The sequence below is a fragment of the Dichomitus squalens genome (assembly GCF_000275845.1).
Source record: "Dichomitus squalens LYAD-421 SS1 unplaced genomic scaffold DICSQscaffold_9, whole genome shotgun sequence".
Taxonomy (NCBI): domain Eukaryota; kingdom Fungi; phylum Basidiomycota; class Agaricomycetes; order Polyporales; family Polyporaceae; genus Dichomitus; species Dichomitus squalens.
This window is the reverse complement of record NW_006766891.1, coordinates 709992-735910: the sequence shown is the minus strand read 5'-3', so window position 1 is coordinate 735910 and position 25919 is coordinate 709992. Positions and strand designations below refer to the sequence as shown.

General features: G+C 56.6%; 9 protein-coding genes across 9 annotated transcripts; 4 read left to right on the top strand and 5 right to left on the bottom strand.

Annotated features, from left to right (window-relative positions):
* Positions 1-354: 354 nt before the first annotated feature.
* On the bottom strand, positions 355-2316 carry DICSQDRAFT_154490 (uncharacterized protein). Its single transcript, XM_007364672.1, has 3 exons — positions 2307-2316; positions 2178-2257; positions 355-2119 (listed from the first exon to the last, which is right to left on the bottom strand). Exon 3 carries the CDS (start codon positions 1461-1463, stop codon positions 423-425), a length of 1041 nt encoding a protein of 346 aa, XP_007364734.1. The 5' UTR covers positions 1464-2119; positions 2178-2257; positions 2307-2316; the 3' UTR covers positions 355-422.
* Positions 2317-4026: 1710 nt separating this feature from the next.
* Positions 4027-4179, top strand: DICSQDRAFT_38870 (uncharacterized protein; the record flags this gene model as incomplete). Its single annotated transcript, XM_007364671.1, has 1 exon — positions 4027-4179. A coding segment is annotated over one exon (153 nt), but the record flags the coding sequence as incomplete, so codon positions are not given.
* Positions 4180-6193: 2014 nt separating this feature from the next.
* Positions 6194-9342, bottom strand: DICSQDRAFT_135639 (histone acetyltransferase type B catalytic subunit). Its single transcript, XM_007364670.1, has 7 exons — positions 9138-9342; positions 9003-9079; positions 8899-8949; positions 8544-8849; positions 7605-8207; positions 7341-7457; positions 6194-7123 (listed from the first exon to the last, which is right to left on the bottom strand). The coding sequence occupies exons 1-7, from the start codon at positions 9196-9198 to the stop codon at positions 7019-7021; spliced, it is 1320 nt and encodes a 439-aa protein (XP_007364732.1). The 5' UTR covers positions 9199-9342; the 3' UTR covers positions 6194-7018.
* Positions 9343-9477: 135 nt separating this feature from the next.
* DICSQDRAFT_179947 (Rad1-domain-containing protein) lies at positions 9478-13559 on the top strand. The gene is made up of 9 exons (XM_007364669.1): positions 9478-9556; positions 9625-9693; positions 9756-9822; positions 12227-12629; positions 12726-12818; positions 12878-12899; positions 12957-13183; positions 13263-13422; positions 13471-13559. Exons 1-9 carry the CDS (start codon positions 9536-9538, stop codon positions 13489-13491), a joined length of 1083 nt encoding a protein of 360 aa, XP_007364731.1. The 5' UTR covers positions 9478-9535; the 3' UTR covers positions 13492-13559.
* A 6-nt stretch (positions 13560-13565) lies between these two features.
* Positions 13566-14835, bottom strand: DICSQDRAFT_84545 (single hybrid motif-containing protein). The gene is made up of 5 exons (XM_007364668.1): positions 14751-14835; positions 14541-14683; positions 14416-14478; positions 13824-14361; positions 13566-13771 (listed from the first exon to the last, which is right to left on the bottom strand). Exons 1-5 carry the CDS (start codon positions 14806-14808, stop codon positions 13638-13640), a joined length of 936 nt encoding a protein of 311 aa, XP_007364730.1. The 5' UTR covers positions 14809-14835; the 3' UTR covers positions 13566-13637.
* A 148-nt stretch (positions 14836-14983) lies between these two features.
* On the top strand, positions 14984-19681 carry DICSQDRAFT_135632 (uncharacterized protein). The gene is made up of 7 exons (XM_007364667.1): positions 14984-15054; positions 15112-15267; positions 15322-16084; positions 16143-16424; positions 16479-16730; positions 16785-16946; positions 16998-19681. Exons 2-7 carry the CDS (start codon positions 15194-15196, stop codon positions 19368-19370), a joined length of 3906 nt encoding a protein of 1301 aa, XP_007364729.1. The 5' UTR covers positions 14984-15054; positions 15112-15193; the 3' UTR covers positions 19371-19681.
* A 1376-nt stretch (positions 19682-21057) lies between these two features.
* DICSQDRAFT_146329 (uncharacterized protein) lies at positions 21058-21791 on the top strand (the record flags this gene model as incomplete). Its single annotated transcript, XM_007364666.1, has 3 exons — positions 21058-21344; positions 21398-21467; positions 21525-21791. 3 exons carry the CDS (start codon positions 21058-21060, stop codon positions 21789-21791), a joined length of 624 nt encoding a protein of 207 aa, XP_007364728.1.
* Positions 21792-21874: 83 nt separating this feature from the next.
* On the bottom strand, positions 21875-23803 carry DICSQDRAFT_84538 (tryptophanyl-tRNA synthetase). Its single transcript, XM_007364665.1, has 5 exons — positions 23354-23803; positions 22995-23264; positions 22467-22905; positions 22324-22410; positions 21875-22269 (listed from the first exon to the last, which is right to left on the bottom strand). Exons 1-5 carry the CDS (start codon positions 23773-23775, stop codon positions 22150-22152), a joined length of 1338 nt encoding a protein of 445 aa, XP_007364727.1. The 5' UTR covers positions 23776-23803; the 3' UTR covers positions 21875-22149.
* A 223-nt stretch (positions 23804-24026) lies between these two features.
* On the bottom strand, positions 24027-25615 carry DICSQDRAFT_135630 (TBP-domain-containing protein). Its single transcript, XM_007364664.1, has 3 exons — positions 24719-25615; positions 24572-24661; positions 24027-24446 (listed from the first exon to the last, which is right to left on the bottom strand). Exons 1-3 carry the CDS (start codon positions 24971-24973, stop codon positions 24378-24380), a joined length of 414 nt encoding a protein of 137 aa, XP_007364726.1. The 5' UTR covers positions 24974-25615; the 3' UTR covers positions 24027-24377.
* Positions 25616-25919: the final 304 nt, after the last annotated feature.

The window sequence follows — 25919 nt, the reverse complement described above, 5'->3', positions numbered from 1 at the left end:
ACAAGCACAAGTAGGTACGTTCCAGATCCAGAACCAACCCAACGTCGGCGGCGAGAAAGACAAGACCGCGCTGCGCATCGAGGACTCCGGACAAGCGCCTACGAAGCGGGCGGACGCGTAGCGCATGCACAACCGCGCGCGCATCAGGACGGTAGAACACACGGTCACAAATGATCGCATTGAAATCATCCGACCTCCGACCGAGACAGAACTCAATGTGAGCGGAGCCGCGCTAGTGGTTACAATGATGCGAGCCTCGAGGCAGTCATACCCACGGGGCAAAGATTTCAGAGAAGGTCGTTGAACCACGAGTAGCAGATTTCCAGTGCGAGCGCTACGTTTCAATTCAGAAGGAGTCCATCCGTATCTAGGGTACTAAAATCTGGCTACGAAGGGTACATATACAACAAAAGACGTTAACCTCATTGTCGAATCAAAACATCTACGCCACGGGCCTGAAGATCAGATATACACTTCTCCGAAAGGGTGTCGGGATCTGCTTCCACGCTCGAGAGCGCCCGCCCTCTCCGCCGACGCTCCGCGCAGAGCCACGTCACATCAGTCGATATGCGGCTTGGTCGCTCAGCATTCGAGATCACTAACCGCGCGAGCTTCGAGCAGAACAAGAGCGACGGCGGATGGGTGGCGTCCGTGGGCGTCATGGGAACAGAGACGGCGCGATGCCGTGAATATACCCGTGAGTGGTCGGGCAGGACTGGCATCCGGAGCGCGCCGAGGACGGAGCGAAGCGAATTGTTCGTAAGGGACGCAAGATGGAGTGAGCGCAAATTCACGAAATCTGAGAAGACCGCGTGCCAGTTTGCTAGCGGCACCTCGGCCGTTTCGTGAAGGGAGATGGCGAGAGACTCGACGTGCTTCGCGTCGAAGATGCTTGATAGCCTCGTGACTGCGGCGGCAGGATCTGTGACTTCGACATGGACGATGATGATCGGACCCTCGTCGGAGAGAGAGAAACGGTATCCCGTCACTACGATGTGCTTCGAATCCTCTTGGGTAAAATCGATAGCGCGGAGACAGGTTAGCCCGAACAAGAATGTCCGGTCGGCAGGGAGCACGGGGTATTGTGATGGGAAGGTGGGTGTCTCGGTGGTTGAAATGACATAGCGGGTCGTCGACGGAAGAGCGAGGTGCTCCAACAGTTGCGCAATCTGGTGGGGCGAAGGACCATCCAAGTGAATATCCGTAAGATGGGGCAGGTGTACCATCCACTCGGGGTCCGCTTGGGAGAGTTGGGACGCCCCTTCGAGAGCTGACGAGCGCAGCCTGAACGACTTCAGTAGTGGACACTGATGTAGGATGTTTAACAAGCGGTTCATTGAAGGTGCAGGGTTGGCGGAAGCGTCCAGATCGAGAGTCCGGAGATCCCGATACATCAAGGAGTGCCATGGTAGACAAAACGGGCGCAGGCGCAGGGAACGCAGGAGAGGAGCCGGAGATGACATTGCGAGACCGTTGCATACCGGAACGGCAGTCAAGTCTTCCTGCTCTGAAGCAGTGAGCGATGGCTCCGTCAGGGGTAAGGGCGGTCCATCGAGATAGAGTTGCTCAAGCCTTGGGATAGACAGTTGACACAATTGTTCCAGATAACGAGCTGCAACAGTGGGGTCGTCTGACTCCACATCAATGTGAAGTGAGTGTATACGAGCGCTATGGCATCGGAGGAGATGAACGATCCCATCAACATCGCAAGACCTTGCGACATGGACGTCTAGAATGACGTCTCGCGAGCGTTTGAAATACTCCTGTGCCTTGTGAACGCTTGTTACCGAGACGTGTCGCCAGAGTAGGGGGTTGTTGAGCGCTGCGATGCGCCAGTGTCGACACACCTGTGTCGCGGCAACGAGGTCTGTTGCTTGCCGAGACCAGATGAGGTAGGAGAAGACTTCGCAAAGGAGCTCGACGGGGAAGGTGGTTAGGTTGAGTGTGGGTTGATCGGTCACGCGGTCCGTCGGGCTGCCTCCATCTAGGGCGAACGCGTCGATGGTTGCGGCGGTGCTTCTGTCTCCCACTGTTATGGAAGTGGCAGGACGTGGGCCAGCGGCGGTGGAGAAATCGACACCGTGGGACAGATCGCAGTCGTCGCTATGTATCGAATCCGCTTGAAGACCGGAGATGTCAGCAACGAAAAGATTCGAATCTAGTCCAGGAGACTCACCCTTGAACATAAATGCGGAACGAAGTGTGCTTCTGACAGTGAAGAGGTAGGAACAGCGCGTTTAAAAACGTCGTACAAGAGCTGTGAATCAATGTAAGCCAGGCACGAGACATGGGAAGGACAACCGTACCCAAGAGGATCGGACGTGGAGTAAGTGGGGAAGTAGAATGGAACAGGCTCGCCGTGAAATACTCTTGGTGGAACTGACAATTAGCGCCATTTCCATGCCATTTCGGATTGAAGACTACACGTGTGCCTGGCGTTAGGTGGCACAGATGGCAGAACAAGACTCTCGGCTAATTCGAAGCAGTAGATGCAGAGAGCCTATCGGCGGCGGAGCTAGTATCTAACGGCTCCCTAGTTCACCGGCAGCAATGCGGGGTGAATCGCCTCGATGAGTTTAGTAGTCGTCTCCTGATGCGCTGGAAGATCGCCCTAGATTCTTTGTAGATGAGATGACGACGAGATTCTGCCCGTTTGCCCAAGACACTGAAAGCAATTGAAACACTTGAAGATCAAAACGCTCACCTCCAACATCGCTCGTTGAGGCCATGGGTGCCTCTTCGAATGACTGGTGGGCCGACGTCTTACAATCAGACTACGTGAAGGTGAGACGGCACTGTATTCTGGACCGTTCGAGGTGCAGTGAAGGGAAAGAAGCGACATCGAGCTAAGCAATGGGGTGACGTGGGTCGGAGTCATCCCGTGAGATCTACATACTTCTGTGGAATGCTATCAGCCGGTAGGGAGAAGTGTCCTCCCTGCGCATGCTGGAACGATCCTATATGTGACAGCAAATCGCTGGCTACTTCCAAACGCATGAGATAGCTTCGGGCACCTGGTTGAGAACTGGCTGAGTGTGGGACTCAGTTGAAGGACCGGCGCGGGCGCGCTCGATTCGGACGAAGTGGACACACTAGTAGCGTGATGATGGTGGAGTGCGCAAGCCGAAGGTTGACCGGAAGCTGCGGGTGGCACCGAACGTTTCCTCATATGGCTATATAGACGCTCTGACCGGGCCGTTGATTGATTCCTCGTCTGGGAAGGCCATCGATACATCAGCGCCGGCCGGTGCCTTTGTAACGCGCAGCAAGCCAAGTACTCAGTCTCTTCATCTTCATTTGCCCAGAGCACAGCATTGAAGCGAGCATCCCCGGCTCCTCCAAAAATTGCGAAGGTTACGGTAGGTAGCAGGTAACTTGGCGATCTTCGTCATCCATAGCACTGCTAGGTCGAATCTGCAGTGGTGGCCCGCTTTGTTGTCCCAACGTCCGAACCTTATATTACAGAGGAAACATGCTCCGGCTTCAGGCCCATCAAACAAAGGACCCTTCGTCGCCTGGCACCCAAGGATGGTTGACCAATCGTTTGGTCTGGAAGAGCGCGCGCTTCTGACATAACTGTGTACAAAGACCATGCTCAACGAATGTCCGATGAGGTGCTTAAGTACCTCAGGACCCGTCTCAAACGAACACTGTGTTTTTTTGGCTCTATACTGCAGCGTCCTGTCATGCCAGAGGCAACAATGAGCCACATCCTCGGCGCCACCGTCGTCGAAAATCGGATGAACAGTATGTGGATCTCCGGCAAGTTTGCGTGCCTCGACGTTAACATGCATCGTCTTCTCAGAACTATTGGCCGTTGTCTCAACAGTCTGGTTCCTCGCGGGCGCCCTATCCGCATATATGTACCTGCGCTTCTTCGCGCGGCACCGGCCATACGGTTCGCCTCAAGAGCACTCTAGACCTTGCTTGCACGCATCCCAGGCGCCGACGGAAGATGAAAAGGAAGATGGGGGTGGCACAGCGCACGCGGAAGATGTGATCACACCTTTGGCCTCCGAAACAGGCCCAACTTTGCCCCTCGAGCTGGAGCACATGATCATCGGCTACTTGCACGCAGACAAATCCGCATTGAAGGCGGCCTCTTTGGTTTGCAAGGACTGGACGTGTGCAGCTCGCCGCCATCTCTTTCGCTCGGTATCGGTCATCGGGGTGAACGACTTGCAGCAGTTCGGCGAGCTCATCTCCTCGGTTCCAGACATTGGCGAGAGCATCCAAGAACTGCGAATCATTGAAGAAGAGTCGACAACAGCCGTTCCCCAGCTTGTTCCAAACTACGTGAATTTCGTAGCTGATCATGTCGCCTCCATGCCAAAGCTCCGCCATTTGCACTTCCTGGATACTCCAATGAGGTTAATGCCGTACGCCATCACCCCCCCCGGCTCACCGACCTTCCTTGGACCGTCTGGCTTTTAGATCAACCGACTGCTTCCCGGAGAACTTCCACTGTCTAATGTATCTCATGGGCCTATTTTCGATCATCGACTCTCTGGAGCTCGCCATCCCAGAACTGCCCATACTTCATGGGGACTCCATGCCCTCCACGGAGGACATCTTCAATGCTGACGAGCTCCCCTCGTACGGCACGGTGAAGATCGATTCTCTCAAGCTCTACGACGTCGACGACCGCTGGCTGCCATTGCTTCTGTCAAACCTGCGTCGGATCGGGGCTCTGCAGGACGCCTCCTTGGATCTTGTTGTATCTTTCAAGATCTTCCACGACGTTCACGTCGACGTGGAAGCCGAAGCGGGGATGCTCGTCGCCAGATACGGCGACTTCTTGCGCGGACTAGGCCCTGCGCTCCACCAGCTCGACTTGGACTTTTTCTTGATGATCGCGTGCGCCCAGGGGAGTAAGTACAGCCGCTACCTGATTATACTCAAACACTCAAGCGACACTGCTCGTCTAGCTTGGTGGTCGGAGAACGAAGACCCGCTCGGCCTCTCCGCCTGCACGAACTTGAAATGCCTCACGCTGTATTTCGACAACCCATTTGGCCACGATGGCTATCGCTTCTTGGCCACACAAGCATTGGACCGGTACACGGCGATGCTGACCTCGAACCGGTTCCCAGCACTTAGGTACGTCATCCTTCACATCCCGACTGACGACGGCAACGACGTCGACGGCATCAACACCGCCGTCTTCGACCTCGACTGGCGCGCGCTGGCGTCCGCCCTGCTTGCCTTGCCGACGTTGGAGTTCTTCCTGCTGGACTTGTACTGCAGCACCTCTCGGCGACCGACTGTTACAGCTCGCTTTCTGCAGGGCTTGGTCGGACTGCAGAGGGCGGGAAAGCTCGTCTTCCTTCGCAAGGTACGCCGTCTCTTGGGCCCACCTTGCGTAGATGTTGACGGCTCTCCGTACCGACAGCCCTCGCCCTCGCCACAGGGACAGGAGGAGGACGTCGTCAATCCCTATGACCGGGAGCCTGGGGAGGGCGTTGACGACCAGGCCGAGGCGAGCGAGGACGGCTCATCTGCGCTGGACGACGATGATCCCTCGGATGAAGACACCGATGCGTCCGAAGAGTGCGACGATACCAGGAACTTGAACCAAGAGCCTGGCGGAGTTTGAGCTGGAAGGCTTCTATACCTGTTACAAGGCCCGAGGGTTACGCTCTCCCCCTGTCTCTCGGTCTTTGTATCGAAGTGTGCGCTGGTCGCTGTCCTATGTATCATACCATTGATGTGTCTTGTCACGTAACCTAGCTTTCCCACTAGTCCCCATGAACTGCATTTCCGCATCGACGCGTCATAGACACCCGCGTGCGAACCACGAAGCCTTGCTATGCAGCGGTTATGAGATCCTTCCCTGGACACGGGCAACCCCTCCCTCGTGCTCAGTACATGTTGGCCACACATACCTGTCACTGAAGCTCAGGCTGAATTCGATGACTCGCGTCAGGGCCGTGTGAGGCCTTTCTGAGCTTTCTAGGGTTCAATGAATGTTGCCTGCACTAGAGGCGAGCAAGATGCGCGCAGTACTCGTCCTACTCGGCATACAGTCTCGGTAACACATCCTGCGGGGATCCAGCCTTTGTGCAAGGCCACGCCGATAAGAATGGACAGAATGTGCAGAACATGATATATATGGACCCTGCTTGTGCTACATAAAGATACTACCTACTGACTATGAATGAGTGATACTAGCAGACCAGACAATATTGGATGGGAGAATGTAAGCTTGTCTCGTGAGGTGTAAGCGCGAGGAGAGAAGGGGGGAGAGCGAGGAATTGTGACAGGAGAACGAGCTTTGGTCGTGGCGTTGACAGGCCGCCACAGAGATCCACCAGACTGTATAACGGAGTGGGAGGTAGATGGAGCTTGTGTGACACGACATGGCATATACACGTAAGAGGACTTGGGACAGGAGGAGGTGAACACACGCATGACAGAGACAAGGACAAACAGACAATATGCCAGATAGAAGCTAGTCCCAACAACAACAGCGATCAGATTATGGCTACGTACGGTTGAACCGTTCGGCGATTTGCACAGTGGCGAAGACTTGACCACATTCCCCGCCACGCCGCGAATTCTGGTACGCCCTCGGTCGGCCGCGCCAAAGGTCGAGACACCCAGCGCAGCGCCGTCATAGACGCGGCTACACTTGACGGGTGACGGGGCGCGGGCGTCGTGGAATCGTCCGTCGTGCAGCTTGTGGCAAGTCGTGACTGCGTAACCGTCCGTATCGAGTACTTATATTGTACAAGGGTGTATAGATGCCGAGAGAAGTAGGTCGTCCAAACGCACGAATCCGAACATGAGCACAGCGTGGTAGTAAGCGTCACTAAGGTGAGCACATCAAGAGACCGAGATCTCCATTCCCCAGTCGTGCCCAGACCCCGACGTCCCGAAGTCCCGAACGAAGTCCAGGCTGTACCCAGCCCAGGAGGTTGCTAGTCCAGGATCCAGGGGTGGAATTGTCCGGACGGCCGAAGTGCAGAACCATGACCCGAGACCTGTCACGGGTCCGTGCAACAGGATGAGTGATGTTCTAGTGCACGTGTCCTAGGATGCGTTTGTAATCGGCAACAACGCTCTGGAACGTCTCCTCGAGTTTCTGCTGGCGTTCCTGCTTGTCGAGTTGCATGAGGATCTCCTGCAGGCATGTAAAACAAGCGGGGTCAGCGTTTGTCCGTCTCGTTCTCGAGAGCTGCCGAAAGCAAGTACGAAGCCGGATATAAGAGAAGAGAAGATGTGCAGATCCGCGACTTTGGTAGGGTAGGTAGAAGTGGAAAGACAGCGCGCGAAGCGTTCGAAGACGGGAGCGGGGAGGAAGAGAAGGAGAGAAGGGCAAGAGATGAAGGGGTACGCACGAAATTGAAGCGGTATAGCCGTTCCTTGACCTGCAGGCGGTACGCGCGATTACCACGTTCGTCCGCAGGGTCCATATGCTTCAGGATGAGCATCTCTATGAGCCGGTGGAACTGCCGCTGTAAGCACCCATACAAGACACATCCGACGAACCCCATGACGTATCCAGAACAGAGACATGCGGCAACGAAGACGACAACATGGCAAACAGACGAGGTCCCCGTCAGCATACGCAACACGCATGAACGCCACGCAAGGAAACGCACCCCTGCAATCTTGAGCTCTGTCCGCCACTTCTCGAGCCACGTCCGCTCGGCAGGCGGACCCATTTTGCCTGCGCCTGCGCGCATTGTGCGATGCTTCACGCCCCTCCGCGTCCTCCCGTTACCAACGCCACCGACCTTGCCCCCATTGCTTGATACGGCCTCGGGCCCGAAGCCCTCGCGCATGAACTTCTCGTTTGCGAGTAGCATCTTAAGGTCGTTCCTGTCGCGCAGGTCCTCGAATGCCTCTGCTGGGTCCTCAACGGTGAGCTCCGCGATGCGCGGCTGCGCAAGGACGTGCTGGTAAATGGCGGTGTAGAGCGCGGAGCCGTGCCCATCCTGTTGATAGGGAGGTAGGATGAGGAATTGCGAGATGCGCAGGCGGACGCGCTCGGGGAAGCAGTAGAATGGGAAGAGGGTGGAGTAACCGACGAAGTGGTAGGTTGCGACGTCGGGGGAGGACCGTCTCCGCCGCTTCTCGTAGAGGACGACAAACTCCCAGGTCTCTTCGTCTTCGCTGATGTATGAGCCGCCCTCGATATATAGGAGGACAAAGAGCTGCATTCGCCGATGAAATTCACGGAAACCCGGTGTCTTCCAAGTGCTCTGGAAGTACGAAGTCAGTCCAAATCTCCGAAGAAGCAGTAGACAGAGAATAGAGCAGGGCGGTTCTAGATGTAGTTGCTTCCCGGAGAAGACGGAGCGATGTCTCGGGTATACGGTGCGTGGCAAGAGACGCGAGACGCGTGCACAGGATGTGCGTTGGTCTCGAACGTCCTAGCTTGGACGCGGGAGTGTACCTTGAAGTGTGCGACACCAGGCCGGCGGATCGGGGCCCAGATGGACGCCTACTGCGAGGCGACGATCTCGAAAAACGGCATATCGAACCGCCGAGACTCTGGGAGTACCCCTAGACAATAGGGAAGTGAATTGTTGACTCACATGGTAAACCTCGTAGTCTACGGTCTCTTGGTCTTCCGGCGAGAGTACTTGAGGGATGGCAACATTCTTGCCCTTCGAGACGGGCATGGCAGTTCGTGAATATGAATATATCTTCTCGCCAAAAGGCTTGAAGTTGGCGGCATCATGTTCGACGCGTTCGAGGAATCGTTTCTCGTCGGTGTAGTATCCTTCTGGGATGAACTTGGCTAATGTGTCTTCTATTTCGTCTACAGCGGATGAGGCAGGTAGTCGTTCTGAATATTGGACATTGAGGTATTGCGCGAGCGAGCCCGACGCGAATTTGAGCTGCGCGAGGATGAGTGGCGGTTCGCGAGGTGCGTGAGGGTACGCATACCTCGATGGCCAGGTCCTTGTAGCCGTATACCTTCTCCTCCTCGCCGAATATCTGTGGGAAAGCGGTCGGCGGTGGGGATGGGCCAGGAAGGACAGGTAACGTACTGGATATGTGAATGTTGGGTGGAAGCCTTCGTATACTTCTCTTGACCAGAGGGAGGCCTTGTCTTCTGGCGCGCGCACTGTCCAACCATCGACGTGAGCGCGACGCGGAGTACGGCGGCGAGCTCGTGTACGCACCCAGAGAGAGGGAGAGGGCCTCGTTGGCGTCGGCTGTCCAGGCAGAGGCAGAGGCAGACATGGTGGATAGAGAGAAAGAGAGATGGGCCTCTGGGCGCGCGGGCTCGTCGCGTCCATACCCCCCCGTCTGGTCTGGGCCCTCAGATGTGCTCCCTCAGATCGCGTGTCACGTCACAGGTGCTTCCTGTCACACTCTGCGTCCCAGGGTCGAGTCCCGAGTTCCTCTCCCACTCTGTTGTCCCTCCGTTCCCACCCCTTGCGCCCCTCGTTTCCCTTGCTAGCCCACTATATAGACCTACCTCCGAGCGCAGCTACTAGCGTAATCATACGCTGGCAGCGCCGGGCCACGTCGGCCACAGAACAAAACGCGCGGTGACAGTCGCACCCCAGAACTTAGCATGTCAGAAGAACAGCCCAGAGTCCGTGGCCCTCACTTCGGCACACACGGCCACATCTCGATGATCGTTGACCTCATTTCCCTCAACAGCTTCTCACCGCCTCGGTCTCGGACTTCAGGTACTTTGCTGCCCTTCTTAGAGGCGTCAACTTCGCCAATGTAACCCATTCATCCTCCCTCGCGCGACCACGCTAACGCTCTTCTCGCGCTCTCCACAACAGCGCGCGACCGTTCAGATCAACGCCGACGGCCTTACTGTCACCGTCGAGGAGAGCCGCGTTCTCGTCGGTGAGCTCCCCGAATAAATTCTCTGGCTGCTGATTCCTGCACGATCGTTCGCTTTGGGAATATTGAAAAGCACCCTCGCCTCGCGCGCGGTGGGAAGGAACACTGCGTCCATGCCCAGAACCCAACATCATCTTCTCGTCCATCTCACTTATCTTTTGTCTCCAACAACAGCAGCCTTCTCCCGCTTTCCCTCCCTTCCAGCATGCCCAATCTGGAGACGCGCGCAAGGCAGGCCACACGTATGGCCCCCTGCGTGTATTTGCCCAATCCGCTCTTGGCAATCGGGAAGACGGGAGGCGCTGCACCCGGTCGAGGCCTGCCTTTAGCCACATTAGTGCGCTGCAGTCCGAGAGGCACGAGGCATGCAGAAGCCCGTGCGACGCCACCGTTCGCTGTGCACATGAATTGTCTCACGCGCGCGAAAACGAGTGCGCACATGCGCCTTGGGCCGCTAGCAGGCGTTGTGTCTCTGGCTATCTAAGCGCATCTCTGTTCTTGTAAAGCTGTTGTCTCGTCGACCAACGCCATGTCCGTCTGAGTACCGCTCCTCCAGTGCAGTTGGGGTTGTCCGTTTGATTCACCGAAGGTATCCTGAGTGACAATCTCCGGACAGCTCCCATCTGGCAACGACGCGGGTCCAGGCTCGAGGACGCGCATGCAGGGAACGAGCCTCGAATCCCGTGGTGGGGTTGGTCTAGATGATTAGCAGCATATAGCTCCTGTGGCCCACCGCAGTGGTAGTGCTGCTCGGCGTTACGCGGATGCAGAGACACCGTATGCTGATATGAAGGTGTGGAAAAGGGCCCCCAACGTCCTGGATTTGGACGGTCCAAAGAAAAGGGTTCCGATTGCAGCTTTGCATCCATATATGCGGCGGGCGACACGTTCCTTTGCTCCGTTACCTCCGGCGTAGGCTGATGCGGATGTAGATGCGCGCCGCGCACTGTCTGATTGTCTACTGTCCACCGTCCAGACCCGGTCTCGCGCTCGTGCGAGTTCGGTGACGTAGGTGCCAGGACAGATGATCTACAGTAGCTTGATAGTGTGCCTGCGCAACGTCCTAGAAGCGGAAGCGGCGCATACATCCACCCATCTGCCGGTATATTCAGTAGACTGAATGGCGCTCGGTCGCGCGGCTTCTAGGCCATGTCTGTGCGTTAGGGAGTCGGAGAGGTTGTCCGCACGGCGTGTTGGACATCCCTTCTCCCGCTTGAGCTTCGGGCATCGGGACGCCTTCGAGACATCGGGGCGCAGATGATTATGCCGCCCCCAGTGTCCGCGAGGCTAAGAAGAGTGCTTGCGTTGCTCGTTGGGTCATTCTGCTCGTCCGTTGAGAAAGGTGCGTGTTTGGTTTGGGCAGTGTGCTCAGTTGAGATGCTCGCCGACTCCCTGTTTCTTCGCATCGGCACGACCTGCTTCTCACCCTTCACACGAACACTGGCTAGTGGCTGCGTGCCGCGGTCTGCGTGCCACTAACCACGCATTGTACTCACGTTGACGGCCACGGCACTAGTAGAATGACCCAATGAATAAACGTCCCAATTCACTGCGCCTTTTGGCTGCCTTCATGGAGTTTTGTGTCCTTGGTCCGTCCCGAGAATAACGCTCATTCTTCTCCGCATGAGCCAGCTCGTTCAACTTTGTCATACATTGCAGACAGCCGCCTGCGGTCTGCTGTAGTCGCCCGACAGTATGCACGATGGGATGAATAGAGACTAGGCCATCATCCCGCCGCCAATTCGGTGACAGTGTCACATACGCCGTTACGACCTCGCCCTTCGGTCTTGCCGAGGAAGACGCACAGTCTCCCTGCCCCATCTTGCGGCCAGTCAATCACGATGAGAAGCTTGGCTCATCTCGTCGGGGAGATCCTATCGCCTGCGTCTGCATCTGCACACGCAGAATCGAAAACGAGGGTTCTCTGCGTGGTGGGTAGCATCCGTCCCCAGAGTATAAGCATTACGTCTTGTGAATGCGCACTTGGTCGTGGCGATTGGACTGCTTGGGTATTTGCTCTCCCACACCGCAGGGTAGGGTGCAAACGGAGAGGTGGCGCGCGTGCTGTATCGTGGACGAGCCCTTGAGAGGGCTAGGCTTAAGGGTCCGATATTTCACCAGGGGCCCGGGCAGGGTCCAGGGAGCGTCGTGAGGTTTCATGGAGGATGTCCATGCGAGTCCCCCGATACCAATTTGTGTAGCCCAGGGGTTCGCGGGTATGAGTGCGAGGTAGCCTGGACGGATTTCTGACATTCCAGACCCTGACGTCTCCCATGTGAACCCTCGCGCCGTTGCTTCGCGTGTTCGCGCCCTGTTCCACTCTCCATTTCCAAAGCAGCGGCTGCAGCAGCAGTGACGAAAGATGACAAATACGCTAATGCCTCCGCGCTCTTCCGCTTCCCTGCAGCAACCGCCTGGGTGTTCAGCGCCGTTTTCGACGAGTTCACATACAATCCGCACGCCGCCTCTCAACCTTCGCAGCATCGGCAAGAACATGCGGGAGGAGATGACGGGGAAGAGGAGGTGGAAATGGCGAGCGCGTTCGAGATTCCACTCGGCACCCTCATGGACTGCCTGAACGTCTTCGGGACCGCCGCGCAAGCGCCTGGGACGTCGTCCAAGAAGAGAAAAAACGGAGACGATGACTCAGACGGAGGTGGGGGTGGGGGTGGGGTGAAGAAGGACAAGGGCAAAGGTCGCGCGGACGCCGAGGGGGGCAACGCGCGGCTCGATGAGTGGTTCGCCCCAGGGAAGGGCACGGGGATGCGCATGTCATACGCGGGGGCGGGGCACCCGCTGACGGTGCTTGTGTGAGTTGTCCTCCTTCCTCGCGTCCCTTGCTGTGCAAGCCAACGTATGGATCACTGCATGTGCTAACGGCTACCGGATTCGATGCGATGCGATAGGGCGGAGGAGTCGGGCGGTCCGACGGCGACGTGCGAGATTACAACTTGGGACCCCGAGCCTAGAATGACGTTCAACTTCGACAATGACGCGACGTGCGTACTCTACCTTCCCATTGTCTGCTCTCCCAGTCTCACGCTCGCGTCCATGCCAGTGTATTGAGAATTATTCTGAAGGTCAGCCGCCCCTACTTCGAGCACGAACCTCACCCACTCACTCATCGTCGCTGACAGTCATCCTGGCTGCGGGATGCCCTCTCTGAGCTCGACCCCTCCACCAAAAAGCTGACGATCATCGGGCACCCCCCACCTCCTGCTGTCGCAAACAACCGAGTGCCGCGCAACGCGCCCCCGCGCCTGCGCCTGCGCGCGGTCGGCGAGTTCGGGACGACGGAGATGGACTACCCGAACGACCGTGAGGTGCTCGAGACGTGCGAGTGCCCCGCGACGGTCTCATTCACGTGCGTCCCATTGGCATCCCTCCTTTTGCTGGTACCAATGTTGACTGGTGCTGAACACTGAGGGCGTTGGGCTGTATAGATACACGTACTCGTACATTGCGAAGGCTATGCGCGCGCTGCAGAGCTCGTCCAAGACATCATTGCGGATTGACGACGAGGGGCTATTGAGCATGCAGTTCTTGATGCCTGGGCCGAGGAAGCAGGGCAGGGAGAGGTCACAGGCGTTTATCGAGTTCTGGGTGAGTACCTTTGGACTGCGAACTGCAAGGAGCTGACCGGCCGTTCAGTGCCTACCTCTGGAGGAGTGACGGCGTTTATACCATGGTGTCTCTTCTTGCGCGCACCTTCATATTGTATCCATAGCCACTTATCAAACATTCTTGTTGCGCACCCTATAGACGCGAGCAGTGTGCGAAAGGAAGTCTATGGCCGGATTAGCGAGATCGTAAGTACATTAGAGTAAGCCGTCTAGGAAAGTAGCGCTTTTGGGCTTCGTGAAGGCCTCGGGAGTAGGAGTCGGCGGAGCAGGCTTGGACGGCGGAAGGTAGTCCGCTATGATGGAATCGAAGTCTATTGATTGCACTGGCGCTGTACAATCCCGTCAATAGAGACACCTCCCTGGAGCAAGGAAGAAACGCACTAGCAGCAGCGCGGGCCCTGGTGGACGCCTCGAGCATGTTGCCTACGATTAGCCTCCGCACTGTGATCCCGTCGAGCGGGGCGGCCTCCTTCACGCTCTTCTTCGCATTGGTCTTCAGGTCAGGCGGCGGCGTCTCGCGGTACGTGCCCGAGGGTCCAGACGCGAGGCCCAAGTGCGTGAGGACGTCGCCTTTGGTAAGCATGCCGCGCACCCCCGTGCCCTTGATTTTGTTCACGTCCCCTTGCGAGATGCCATGTTCCTGTATCAGGCGAATCACAGATGGGAAGAGCGGTCGCGAATGGTGCGGGACATGAGACTCTGGGGGATGGGTACCCTCGCCGCGCGCGGATGTGGGGTACTCAGAGTCGGAGGGCGCGAACGGAGCGGGCTTCGCTTGGTGTTCGGGCGTGGGTTGGGACGGGTTGGATGAGGAGGCGGGCTCGTCCGCGGGGACTTCGAGATTGGAGATATCGTCACCTTCCTCTGCAAGGAGTGCGATAGTCTTCCCGACTGGGACGTTCTTCGTCCCGTCAGGCGCCTGTCCCACCAATGTGAGTTGACAACACGCAGTGAGTGAAGACAGAGATCGCACCAAGATCTTTCCCAGCACGCCGTCATCCTGCGCCTCTACGTCGATTGTGGCCTTGTCCGTCTCCTACAACATTGGAGCGTCGTTAGCGCTTCGAGGGTTATGACGGGGATGAGGTGAGGGCGTACAATCTCAAGAAGCACGTCTCCGGCTATGAAGGACTCGCCCTCCTTCTTCTTCCACGAGGCAATCCCACCCTCGGTCATCGTCGGTGACATAGCTGGCATAGCGAGCTTGGAGACGGCATAACGCACCGCGCTCGTGCTTATCCCTACCCAGACCCACATTTGAGCTTCACATCCACAAAACCCAACGAATTGAGTCTAGAAGGTACTCACATCTCTTGCTGGTAGACGCACGAATAGCAGCCTTGGAGACATGGTGGAGGGACTGCATTTTGGTGGTCGGGTCGTACGTTGTAACACACGTCCAGAGTCGCGAAACGCGCCGACAGCGTCAGAGGGAGGACCGGGACATGCCGAGACGCGTAGCGCGCCTGTTCTGGCAGTGGCGGCCGGCCATGCTTCCGGCAGCTGTCTGCTCTTGCTTCCTACCCTCATCTCCGTCCGTCTGGGCTCATGCCCTCTGGTCCCTGTATGCGCTAACAAATACCGCTCCAGACGCTCTACAAGGGGTGCACTCGTAAGTCATATCAGCACCTTGTTGTCTTGTCCGATCCAGACGTTTGAAGCCTAGCAGGTTTCATGACCATCGTCCCTGACACTCTCTACCCCTCTCAATATCGTCTGGAGGCAGCACTGACCCGACGTTGGGCCGAATTATGCCTTCTCCCATGAGTCTTGCGCTCCAGCGCGCCCGGCTTGTTGGGACACAGTTCTTCTACCGCTTTGGCATGTGCGTATGCTCCTCCTCCCATTCTCTCGCTCTGCTTGACCAACAGTCGTACAGCCACTGCGCGACCCATCAGATCCGTCTCATCCTCGTTTCCTCTGTTGTCATCACCTCGCTTTTGTTCCCTGCTATCGCCAGCTACTACTCATCTCAGACCCAATACTTTGCTGGCTTCACCCTCCGCGTGCTCGACTCCTTCCTCACCCCTGACGACATCTCCAGCTACTTTGCCCAGCACGACTTGCGGCACCTCTGGGAAGGAGATGCTGCCTTACGTACGCGAGCCGACTCGGTTGCCCGTGCCAGGTGCGGGATGGAAGGCATTTTACGTGAAGAGCGTGTCTTAGTGGGTAGTGTCTCTCCCGAAGAGGGCCTCGGGGCTCTCGATAAGAACACGCTCCTTGCCACGCTCAAACTCGAACGGCGAATATCCGAAGCTTTGTCATCTCGCAGTATCTCGTGTCTTCGTTCTCGCGATGGCTCTTGCTTTGCACTCAGCCCCTCCGCCTTTTGGAACTATGACGAACAAGCACTAGCAGCCGACGACGACATCCTCGACACCCTCAATCTCTCACAGAATGTCACCATCTCTGGTCTGCCAATCACGCCGGACATGGTATTGGCAGGGCGCGAGTTACACGATCCATCCTCAAATCATATCGATGCAGCTATGTTCCTGGTGCTCACGTACTTCTTCCCCGAGAAGGAATGCTTCGGGAATGACGGTCATTTCCTATGGCTACATGCGCTTGAAGATGCCGGCGGGGACGCCGGAGAACTAGTCGTGCTCGCACAGGAACCGCATTTGATCGCCTTGGAAGTAAGTTCCTAGTCATCTGTGAATCGAGCAATTAGACCTGATACATCCGCCGGCGCAGTACCGGAAGAATGCGTCTCTGCGCACTCGGTTTACCATGCTCTTCGCCTTCACCTCCATCACATACACTGCGTTTGGCGTCTACTGTTTTTGGCTGTTCCGCCGGATGACTATGGTTCACTCTCGCATCGGTCTCGCGTTCACCGGTATAGTCGAAATTCTTGTCAGTACTATCACTAGTGTCAGTGTATGCGCACTGGTTGGCTTCCGGGTGACAATGGTGCCCTGGGAATTATTCCCGATCATTGTCGTGTTCATTGGGGTTGAGAACATGTATAGTATTGTGCGTGTCAATTCGAAGTCGGCTCCTCGATTGTGCACTGACTGGTCTGGACAGGTCGACGCCGTAGTCAAGACATCTATCACATTGCCTGTCAAAGAGCGAATAGCGCAAGGTCTGAGCCGTGCAGGAACGTCGAACACACTCAAGGTTGTCTCGTACAATGCTTTGCTCGGAGTTCTGGCTGTGTTCTCTACAGGCGCGATCAGGCAGTTTTGTGCCTTCTCAATCGTCGTGCTAGTGGCGCACTGGTTCTTGGTGCATACATTCTTTGTGACTGTGGTGTCCATTGACATCCAGCGTCTCGAGGTCAGATCCCTTGCCGCCGTCTCACATGAAAGCTTTAACTAACAGCCCCTTCAGCTCGACGAGCTTCTTCGCCAGGGAAGCAACCTGACACCAAACGTTATTCAAGACCCGAGAAAGAGCAATCCTCAATCGTCCAAGACGAAGTTCGGGTCCACTTGGTCTGCGGTCCGAGAACTTGTGCGTGGCCGACCGGCCAAGAATATCAGCTTGTTTATGGTGCGTTCGGTCGTGACGCGCGATCATCATACCTCTCATTCTCCGCTCCAGTTGTTAGCTATCACTGCGGCACTGTGGTACACGACAACTCCTCAGGCGGTGGGCCACAAGCCCACGGCGAAACCTACGGCCACTCGTAATCCTCTAGCTCAATTGTCCAGGGTGCAGAACATGACTCCGGATAGTATCTCACCCGCTCAACGCGTCTGGCAGATTTTGAACCCGGTCGGAGATCCACTCATCCACATCCGCATCGAGTCCCCGACTATCCTTGTTCTCGGTGATAGGGCGAACACGGCGGCTCTCGATGAAATGACCGCTGAGTCCGACAAGCATTTCTTCCGTCCACGCGTCTCGCGCTACTGGTCACGCACAGTTCGACCGGTAGTTTGGCTGCTGAAAATCTTTGTCATGCCGATCACGGGGACCACAATGCTGCTCTATGGGCTGCTATTGTACTTGTTGAAAGATGCTGAGCTGCTGGAAGCTCAACGTCATGCCGCCGAACCGGAGTCTCCTACCGTGGACGAGCCGCCGAGCGTAGAGGGCGGCATCTCTTTCACCACGCTACCCCGCGCATTTGCTACGGACGTGGACCTCATCGCTGCCAGCGAGGATGGGAAGACGATCGCGACAGTAGGTTTAGAGAATGAGTTCGTCATTTGGCGGACGGACAGGCAGTCTCATGTCGTCATTGACCCCTCGACATCCGTCTTGGGAAGCTGCGCCAGCACTCCCTCCGCCTCAACCACTCTCACTGCGGTTGCCATGAACAGCCTAGGGAACATCTGCGCCGCGGGCACCGGTGCTGGCACGATTGCCGTCTTCCTCATTGGCAAGGACCAGATCAAACCCCTGCCCCACCTCCATCTCGAGCATCTGTCCTCAGGTATCACGGCCCTCCACTTCACAGGTTCGCTCAAGTACGCGTCGGGAGCAGTGACCCCACTGCGACCTGGAACTCCCGGCATCGACGTGGAGGCTCCCACGGAGCTGACGTGCCACTTATATGCATCGTACGAGAACGGCGCAGTCGTCGAGTGGGACATCTTGTCCACGAAGAACCCGCGCTACGTTACCCCTTCACGCGCTGCGTCAGTGGTCAAGTCAATGCTCCTCCCCATTCAAGCAGATGGCCGGCTCCTCGTGGGATTCTCGCTGGATGATGGGATGCTCGAGCTGTGCAATGTAGAGCGGGACAATTCGGTTTTCAAGGAGGAGTGCGCTATCTCGGCAGGCAACCCCGCAGACCTTGTCACGAAGGTGCATGTGTGCAACGTCGAGCTCGATGGGACGAAGAGGATCATTGTGGGCGCCGCGACTCAGGCGGGCATCATCTCGCTATGGGATGCGCTGTCGAGGGAGTGCTTGATCATACTCGACGAGCCATTTGGTGACATCAATGTCTTGAAGCTGTCTCCAGTCCACACTTCGACGTGCACGACCTGCGGTGAGCTGCCCATTGAGAACTTCTCGATTACGTTCTCCGTCGGCCATGTCGTGCAGTTCTACCGGGCTTATCTGACGCTTCCCACACGGCGTTGTTCATGTCCTCGAAATCTACCTCAGCAGGCACCTCGATCCAGCCTGCTCGCCCATCGTGGTAGGAGCGGCAGCAACGCATCCGTCGCATCGACAGGAACGAACACGCCTGTCCGTCCCCGCTCGCGCAGGTCTTCCTTTTCCTCTCCTCCCACCATCTTCCCAGTCTCGGGCCACGGCGTCCATTCTCGTCGTGCATCCGAGAAAGACAGCCTCCGTCGCGCGTCAGAGACGTTTTTCCTCAACAACCCCGACTACTTTGAGTACGACATGCCCCTTGGCCCGCAAGATGTCATACCCGCGTCGAGCTTCCTCGCATCTGCCGCGCAGCCATCAATATGGCAGAGTCTCGTGGTCGTTCGCGTCTCCGACACGACCGTCGAGCGCGGTGGCTGGGACGTCGGGCACGACGACAAGATCGTCGGCATCCGCCGCCGCCCACGACCGCCCGTCACTCGCAAGACGGGCTCGGACCCCCGTGTGCAACAGGACCGATCGGTCGGCCTGACCGCCGCGGCACTCGATAGATGGGAGCTGTGGACGTTCGACCCCGCGGAGAGTAAGCTGCAAGCGTCGCCACTCCTCGCGCTCAACCGGGAGCCCCCGCGGAAGCGCAAATACGAGGCGGACACAAGCACGGGATCGTTGAGAATGACGGCTCCGCTCCCGAAGAGGCGCGGAGCTGTGCCGAGGCTGCACTTTACAAGGGTGTCGCCATTCTTATGCACTCCAGGCTGTTGTCTGGCGGGTTTCGGGAACACAGTGGGTTTGTTTAGGTTCCACCACCTAACTGTGCGTCGTGGCTCTGGTTCTGGTAGGGGTCCTGGGTCGCCGTCGAAGCCACCGAAGGAAGGCCGGAACGGGAGCGCGAAGGCAGAGTAGGTCCATTCACCGGGTCTGGACGGCCTCGGATTCCAGAGCGAGTTGACACGTCCAGTCGACGAATGTAGCGCATACAGTATCTTAAACGGTTTTTGTATAATAATCTCGCTCGTCTCATATCTAGGTCTAGACGATATTGCTATCTCATGAATCACTGGTTGGTCGTATTGATTACTTATACTCTGGTCCGCTATGGTGTCTATGCGGCTATGTATGTACACTTGACATTTGCTTTCCTACCGTGCACGTATCACTTGCTCCCTGTATACTACCTTGTATACAATAGTATCGCCTTATCTCGTATGGATACCAAGGATGTTCCAGTCAACAGGTTGTTGGGTAGGCACGATACCCCCGAACCTCAAGGGGATCGAACCACAAGCCCTGTCGCAATACTGTTAGTAGTATCTGGGAACTGATGGTCTGCCTTTGCTCATGATAGTTCATTACATCACCATTTTAAGGACAGAAAGCCCTTGTCCATATGCTTTTGGGGTCGGGCCGTGTAATATTGACACGAGAGGTCTTGTGGCGTCAGGCCATCTTTCTACCAGTCCTCGTATGGGCTTGCGAGGACTGTGATCGTCAAAAATCCATTTCGAGGGGAACAAAAGCAGCTCGCATGACTTGGCCAACACTCTCTCGACGGGGCTGAACACATGAACATGAAGAGGCGGCGCAGATGTTGTACAGGGAACTACGGTCGGACCTGCCACCACCGTCCAACCTGCCACCTGCCTTATTAGGCATTCAGTCGCCCGTGACGACGCTTGCCATGCCCCAGAGACGGTGGTGCGTACTTAAGAGCGTGTGGCAGGTTGGACGGTGGTGGCAGGTCCGAGCGTAGTTCCCTGTACCATGGCCGTGAATGCCAGAAGAACCGCTGGCCATGCTCTGGCACAGTCCGTGGAGTTTATCATAAACGTCATTTTATCGGGCGCGGTGCCGCGACATCCAAACAACCTTCTGCGGGCAGAGCTTCTGCGCGGTCATTGTGTGCACAGGCAGTCATGAAAGCTCGAGCCATGTCCAAAGGATTCGGAGGTTTTACGTAGAGGGCCGGAGCTGACGAGCCAAGAGCTGCTGATGCCCTTGACTCTCGAGGCTCATCCCTGAGATCTCGAGTAGGTTACCGCGCCGAGTTTGCATGATGAAGGCAATTTCTCACTTCCTCGCCCAGTAATTGCGTTGATAGCCAACAATCCCCGTAGGTTCTCTTAAGTCTTCGGGCGCCCGGCCTCTTTGCGTTGCACCATCATCACCGCTGGACCACCCGATGCCTGACCTGTCTCATAATGTCCGCAAACATTCTCATTCGATGCAAAAAAAACGCTCAAATATTGAACAATGAACGTAGATAGAGGAGACGTCGAACGAAGATCCTCCCAGAACCGAATGCTTCTCCTGGCTCTCTTGCTCCTGCACCCGTCATGGCCACAAAGTCATCGCCTGATTCGATCTCAAACCTCTAGCAACTTGGAGCTGCACTTTCTGTCTCGCACCTCGTTGACTTCGTGCTCAGGCTGGACTGTTTCGTAATGACCCTGCCGGTGCAAGGTCTGGATTCTGGGAGGGAAGCCGCATTGTCGCTGTCCCCCTTCTGCGCTTGCCCTCCAGTCTCTGCTTCTAGCTACTAGGACTCTCAGAACCGCCCTCGCTCCCTTATTCTGATATCAGAGGCATCCGGATGCGTCTCTACTTCGTCCCGAATGACCCCGAGCGCACGACACTAATGTCTGCCAACGGGGTTATCCACTACCAAGTCACTACTGTCAAAGCACGGAGATTCACCCCAGCTATTCTTCGTATCAAGCGGCCCGCCATAGACGCAAACGAGGATACCTGTGTCGCTGAGGTCAAGTGGAAACGCGGCTTCCGCGCACACCCCGTTGTGCGAAGCCACATCTTCGACGGGGAAATGCAGGAACTCCAAGTGCGCCACTTCCTCTACAAGGTCGGCCGCCTTTTTTCCCCGTGAGTGTCACGTTCCACCTTTTGTTTTGCATACGGAAGATTCAAAACCGCAGAACACGATATTTCCTGGGGAGCGATGATGAGGAGTATAGGTGGAAGCCGCTCAAGGACACAGGTCATGTCGTGCGTCCGTTTAGGCCCTACAAGCCTAGCACCGACACTGACGTATCCGCTCCTTAGCTGACCCACGTCAGCTCTAGCCGCGAAGTCGCGCGCTTTGTGCAAGAGACCGTGACAGAGGGCTTCTTCCAAGGCGAAAAGAAGTGGTGTCTCTTCATCCAACCGACCAATCTCGACATCGACATGATTGTCGTCAGCTTTATTATCATGGAGAAACGGAGACGCGACCGCATCGCGGCTGAGGGGATGAAGACGAAGAACCAGGATGAAGATCGGGCTGTCGAGGGCGGCTGCGAGACTGGGGGGTCGGGCGGCGCGCTGGCGTAGCCTTGCCAGCCGCAAGGTGTTGCTAGCTTTGCTGTTGGGGTGTCAGGTTGTATCTTGGGTTCTTGGCCTTGGTTATATGCGCTCTTCCCACAGGTCTCATTGCTGCCTTCTATCGCCGGCTGAGTTACTGAATAAAAACGCCTGCCGTTGGAGGCTATCATCGGCCCATATATCAGGCTTTCAGCAGTGGAATCTGGACTGACGAGAGCCATAGACATATGATCTCTTCGAGGCTATCACCTCACCCGAAGATGGTATACAATGATACAATATCTCTTCCTGTAGCATCCAGAGAACGAATGACAGGTTCTATGTCTACAACAGGTTAGATAGTCTGCTTCCAATGATTCATACTCCCCTATGCTGCTGGCGCTGCAGCTGCCTCAGCAGCAGCTTTGCTCTTGCCGAACGTAGGCTCGATCTTCCGGCTGCCATCCATAAACGCCTTGATGTCGTCCTCGGTGACGGCTGCTCTTCGCTGCACAAAGGAGTGAGCGAGATTGCGAAAACGTGTATCAACCACAGCACGTACGTCCTGGAAGCCCTTCACGAAGTCCTGCAGGATCTTGATACACTTTGCCTTCAGCTCGCCCGTGAGCAGACGCCCGGCGCGGTACTCCTGCATGCGCCGCCGTGATCAGGACGTCTGCTGGGAAAACATACTGAACAACATACCTCTCCCATCTGTTTCCACTCCTCGTCATCGTCCAAGAAGAACCCGAGGTATTGGTACGCGACGTCGACGTCTGGGTTGCCGCCCAACCGCCTATGCTCCTCGACCGTCTCCTGACCTCCCGAGAACCCATGTTTATTGATCTTGCTCTTGATCTGGTTCGGGGTGTCGTTCATGTATATGCTCGAGTTGACGTCCGACGCGCTCATCTTCGTCTGCGGCCCCTGCAGCGCTGGGAAGAACTTGGCGTGGATGAGCGCGGGTTTCGGGTACTTGAGCTTCACGGCGACGTCGCGCGTCAGCCGGAAATACGGGTCCTGGTCGATCGCGCAGGGGATGAGGCATGGGATGTTGGACGCGCTGCCGAATATCTGCGGGAAGGAATTGGAGAAGGAGGGGGCGGCTTGGATGGACGCGAAGTGAATCTTGCCGATGTTGTCGCTGTATGTGCACATAGCCATAGCGGCGTTGTTGTACGTTAGCCGCATGCACGGATAAGGAGAGGAGGCCGTCACAAAGGGGAGACTTACGAGTCGTTGAAGCCGAACGTCGCCTTGGCCTGGTTGATCGTGATCTGGCGGGAGATTTTGGAGACGTTGCGGTAGAAGGGCCCGCCGACGAAGTCGTAGTCGCTGAAGATGAACGTTTTCTCGAGCTTGAAGCCGACCGCGATGATGTCTCGCGCGTTCCGCTTCGCGAACTCATACGTCTGCTCAACCTTGAGCTCGTGCTTGAACAGGAACTTCTCGTCGTCCGTCAGCTGTACGACGAGCGGGACGTCGAAGACGTCTTGCAACCATCTGCGTTCCGCGATCATCAGCTCGCGTTCCCCGCCCCTCCACCGCCTCCCCTGCAGAGCCTACCGCGGATCGGCCAAGGAAGCACGCACTTTGTGAACACGAACGGGATCATGTGTCCCAGGTGCATCGAGTCGCTGCTCGGCCCTCTCCCCGTGTACAGGAAGAACGGCTTCCCCTGCTCGTACCGGTCCAGGATCGTGTTCAGGTCTCGATGCGAGAAGAACATCCCCCGCCTCAGGAAGACATGGGGCTTGTGGCCGGTCACCTTCTCGAACCGCTCCAGCAGCTCCGGCTCAATCTTCTTCGTGCCAAACTGCACGAGGAGCTTCTCGTAGTCAATCGCCTGCTGCTTTCCGTCCTCTGTCACGCCACCCTGGACGTCCCAGGGGGTGACGACCTGTGCTTGCGCCTCGGCCGTCAGCGCGGGCTTGACCGCGGGAGGCCCGGAGTCGGCGGCTTGTTCGGGATGCGGGGGTACGGTCGAGGACTCCGTGGCTGGATCGGCAGACATGGTGGTAGAGGTGTAAGGTTGCTAAATCGCCAGCGAGATTGACTCGAGCCAAGTGATGAATCCTCGGAGGAAAGTCTGTGCATGATCGTTATATTTATCTAACTCGTAGATCAGTCCGCCCGCAACTTGATCGAGCGACTTCTGTATATAATTAACGTCCGCGAGTTTCACAAGTTTCCTGCTAACGTCGCAGACAGCGTTTTGCTCATTGTGAACAGAATCTCCCCCGAGATGCATGTACAATCCCAATCGGATAATGATATTTTGCATTCCGTAAACGAAACGAGTCTGCTGCTAATCGTATTGATGTATAAGTACAAATTGCTACACCGGAAGTCAATAATGGATTTGCTATGTATGTGAGTATGAGGACCGTAGAGTAGTGTGCACGCTGAAGAGAATGTGGGAGGGTCATACAGCAGCGATCAGCGTCAAAAGCCGTCCATGATTTTCTACCACCACGCCCCAGACCCTCTCCGCCAACCCACCAGACGATCAATTGCACCCTTGGGCAACAAACACAACCAGATGAGACGACATGGGGTGGGTGGCGAGGGAGGGCGTATCGACAGCAACGCGGATGTCGCAGTCGGTGGGGACGATCACGGCTTGCGGAACTCGACAAGCACCGTGTAGATCGTGTTAAACGCGGTGTAGATCTCTTCGCGGACCTGAGCGGCCAGCGGCGAGACGAGGTCAGCATGCATGTATGTACGCGACAGTAACTCATGTACTTCTCCGGAGATAATATCCGAAGTAGATGTAGACGAAGGTGAACAGTGAACGGAGACTTTACCTTGGCACCCGTCAACACGATCTTGCCAGACACGAAGATCAGCAGTACGACCTTCGGCTTAATCATGCGGTAGATCAAGCCGGGGAAGAGCTGGAGTAGACGAATCAGCCACGGAAGCCGAACACGAGGATACAAAGTTGAACGTACCTCGGGCTCATACGAGCTGAACTGTCCGTGGCTGTACGCAAGACCTTCCAAACGGATAGGGAACTTGACGTCACACGAGCCGACGATATTCTGAATCTTGAACTCAGAGAACTTGGCGTCAAAGCCGAGCTTCTGGACGATACGCGCATACTTGCGCGACGCCAGACGCGAGTCGTCCTCGGACTTGGCGCCCGTGACGACCATCTTGCCCGAGGCGAAGATAAGTGCGGTCGTCTTGGGGTCGCGGATACGCATGATGACCGCGGCAAAACGCTGTAAAAATAAAGCACGACGGAGGGAAGTCCATCGGCTTCATATCAGAAAGCATGAGCTACGAACCTTCGGGTTGTACTCCGCATTCCTGGCGTGAAGCGCGATGGTCTTCAGATCCAGTCGGCAGTCTAAGTTGACCGTCGCGACAATGTTCTGAAGAGTCGGCACAATGCCGTCAACGGCAGTGATGTGTTGCTGCTCAAGCGTGAGTGGCGCGGGGGTAGCGGGGATGGTTGAAGGTGGCGACGAAGGACCAGCAGTGGCGTTCGTCTGCGTGGCAGTCGGGGAGTGCGACTGTTGCTGTTGGGCCTGCTGCTGAGATTGGGCAGGCTGAGCCTGCTGGGTGGGTTGAGGTTGAGAGGGATAGACCGGTGCGGGACCAGGGAGGGCAAGGCCCGACGGTCCGGGGAGGTAGGGGTTGGACGGGTACGGCAGCGCGAGGCCGGCATTGGCCTGCTGAGGCTGGGGCTGCGACTGCTGATAGGGCTGCGGTTGACTCTGCTGGTACTGGGTCTGCGCGGGATGGGCAGAGCGACCAAAGCCGACCTGGCGGGACTGAAGTGCGAAGGACATGATGATGCAGAAGAGACCAGCGAAAAATCAGACCGTGGGAATTTGTTGTGCGGAGGGAGAGGGCTGATCCCGGTTCTATCCCTGGTTGTTATATACCCTGCATTTTAGACTCCGCTCCAATTTCGTGATCGTTTATAATCAAATGGCGCTCCTCGATCACTTCTTATCATGACTCATTCCAGTGTTTTCTGACGGTCTCCGCGACAGTCGCCACGTCGTCCTCGCTCCTCTCTTCGCTGCCCGCCGCTTCTTCGACGCTGTTCAGCTTTCTGAATCCAACATCTATCGTCTGTCCTGGAGGTGCTCGCATGGTACGCTCTCTCGACGGTTGTGGGGGAAAGGCTCGTGGCTGGCG

Bases quoted from the DNA above. Each gene is read 5' to 3' on its own strand.
- DICSQDRAFT_84545 (XM_007364668.1), bottom strand. From the start codon at position 14,808: ATGCAGTCCCTCCACCATGTCTCCAAGGCTGCTATTCGTGCGTCTACC. The intron at 14,684-14,750 runs GTGAGTACCTTC...GGGTCTGGGTAG, and splicing joins TGCGTCTACCAGCAAGAGAT to GGATAAGCACGAGCGCGGTG. The intron at 14,479-14,540 runs GTACGCCCTCAC...CCAATGTTGTAG, and splicing joins GAGACGTGCTTCTTGAGATT to GAGACGGACAAGGCCACAAT.
- DICSQDRAFT_135639 (XM_007364670.1), bottom strand. From the start codon at position 9,198: ATGTCTGCCTCTGCCTCTGCCTGGACAGCCGACGCCAACGAGGCCCTC. The intron at 8,950-9,002 runs GTACGTTACCTG...GCTTTCCCACAG, and splicing joins ACCCAACATTCACATATCCA to ATATTCGGCGAGGAGGAGAA. The intron at 7,458-7,604 runs GTGCGTTTCCTT...GGGTGCTTACAG, and splicing joins CAGAGCTCAAGATTGCAGGG to CGGCAGTTCCACCGGCTCAT.
- DICSQDRAFT_154490 (XM_007364672.1), bottom strand. From the start codon at position 1,463: ATGTCATCTCCGGCTCCTCTCCTGCGTTCCCTGCGCCTGCGCCCGTTT.
- DICSQDRAFT_84538 (XM_007364665.1), bottom strand. From the start codon at position 23,775: ATGTCTGCCGATCCAGCCACGGAGTCCTCGACCGTACCCCCGCATCCC. The intron at 22,411-22,466 runs GTATGTTGTTCA...CGGCGCATGCAG, and splicing joins AGTGGAAACAGATGGGAGAG to GAGTACCGCGCCGGGCGTCT. The intron at 22,270-22,323 runs GTACGTGCTGTG...TCCTTTGTGCAG, and splicing joins TCGTGAAGGGCTTCCAGGAC to CGAAGAGCAGCCGTCACCGA.
- DICSQDRAFT_135632 (XM_007364667.1), top strand. From the start codon at position 15,194: ATGCCTTCTCCCATGAGTCTTGCGCTCCAGCGCGCCCGGCTTGTTGGG. The intron at 16,731-16,784 runs GTCAGATCCCTT...CAGCCCCTTCAG, and splicing joins TTGACATCCAGCGTCTCGAG to CTCGACGAGCTTCTTCGCCA. The intron at 16,947-16,997 runs GTGCGTTCGGTC...TCTCCGCTCCAG, and splicing joins AGAATATCAGCTTGTTTATG to TTGTTAGCTATCACTGCGGC.
- DICSQDRAFT_179947 (XM_007364669.1), top strand. From the start codon at position 9,536: ATGTCAGAAGAACAGCCCAGA. The intron at 9,557-9,624 runs GTCCGTGGCCCT...TTCCCTCAACAG, and splicing joins TGTCAGAAGAACAGCCCAGA to CTTCTCACCGCCTCGGTCTC. The intron at 12,819-12,877 runs GTGCGTACTCTA...CGTCCATGCCAG, and splicing joins AACTTCGACAATGACGCGAC to TGTATTGAGAATTATTCTGA.
- DICSQDRAFT_135630 (XM_007364664.1), bottom strand. From the start codon at position 24,973: ATGCGTATCCGCGACCCCAAGACGACCGCACTTATCTTCGCCTCGGGC. The intron at 24,662-24,718 runs GTACGTTCAACT...CGTCTACTCCAG, and splicing joins TCAGCTCGTATGAGCCCGAG to CTCTTCCCCGGCTTGATCTA. The intron at 24,447-24,571 runs GTAAAGTCTCCG...CTGGCCGCTCAG, and splicing joins TCGTGTTGACGGGTGCCAAG to GTCCGCGAAGAGATCTACAC.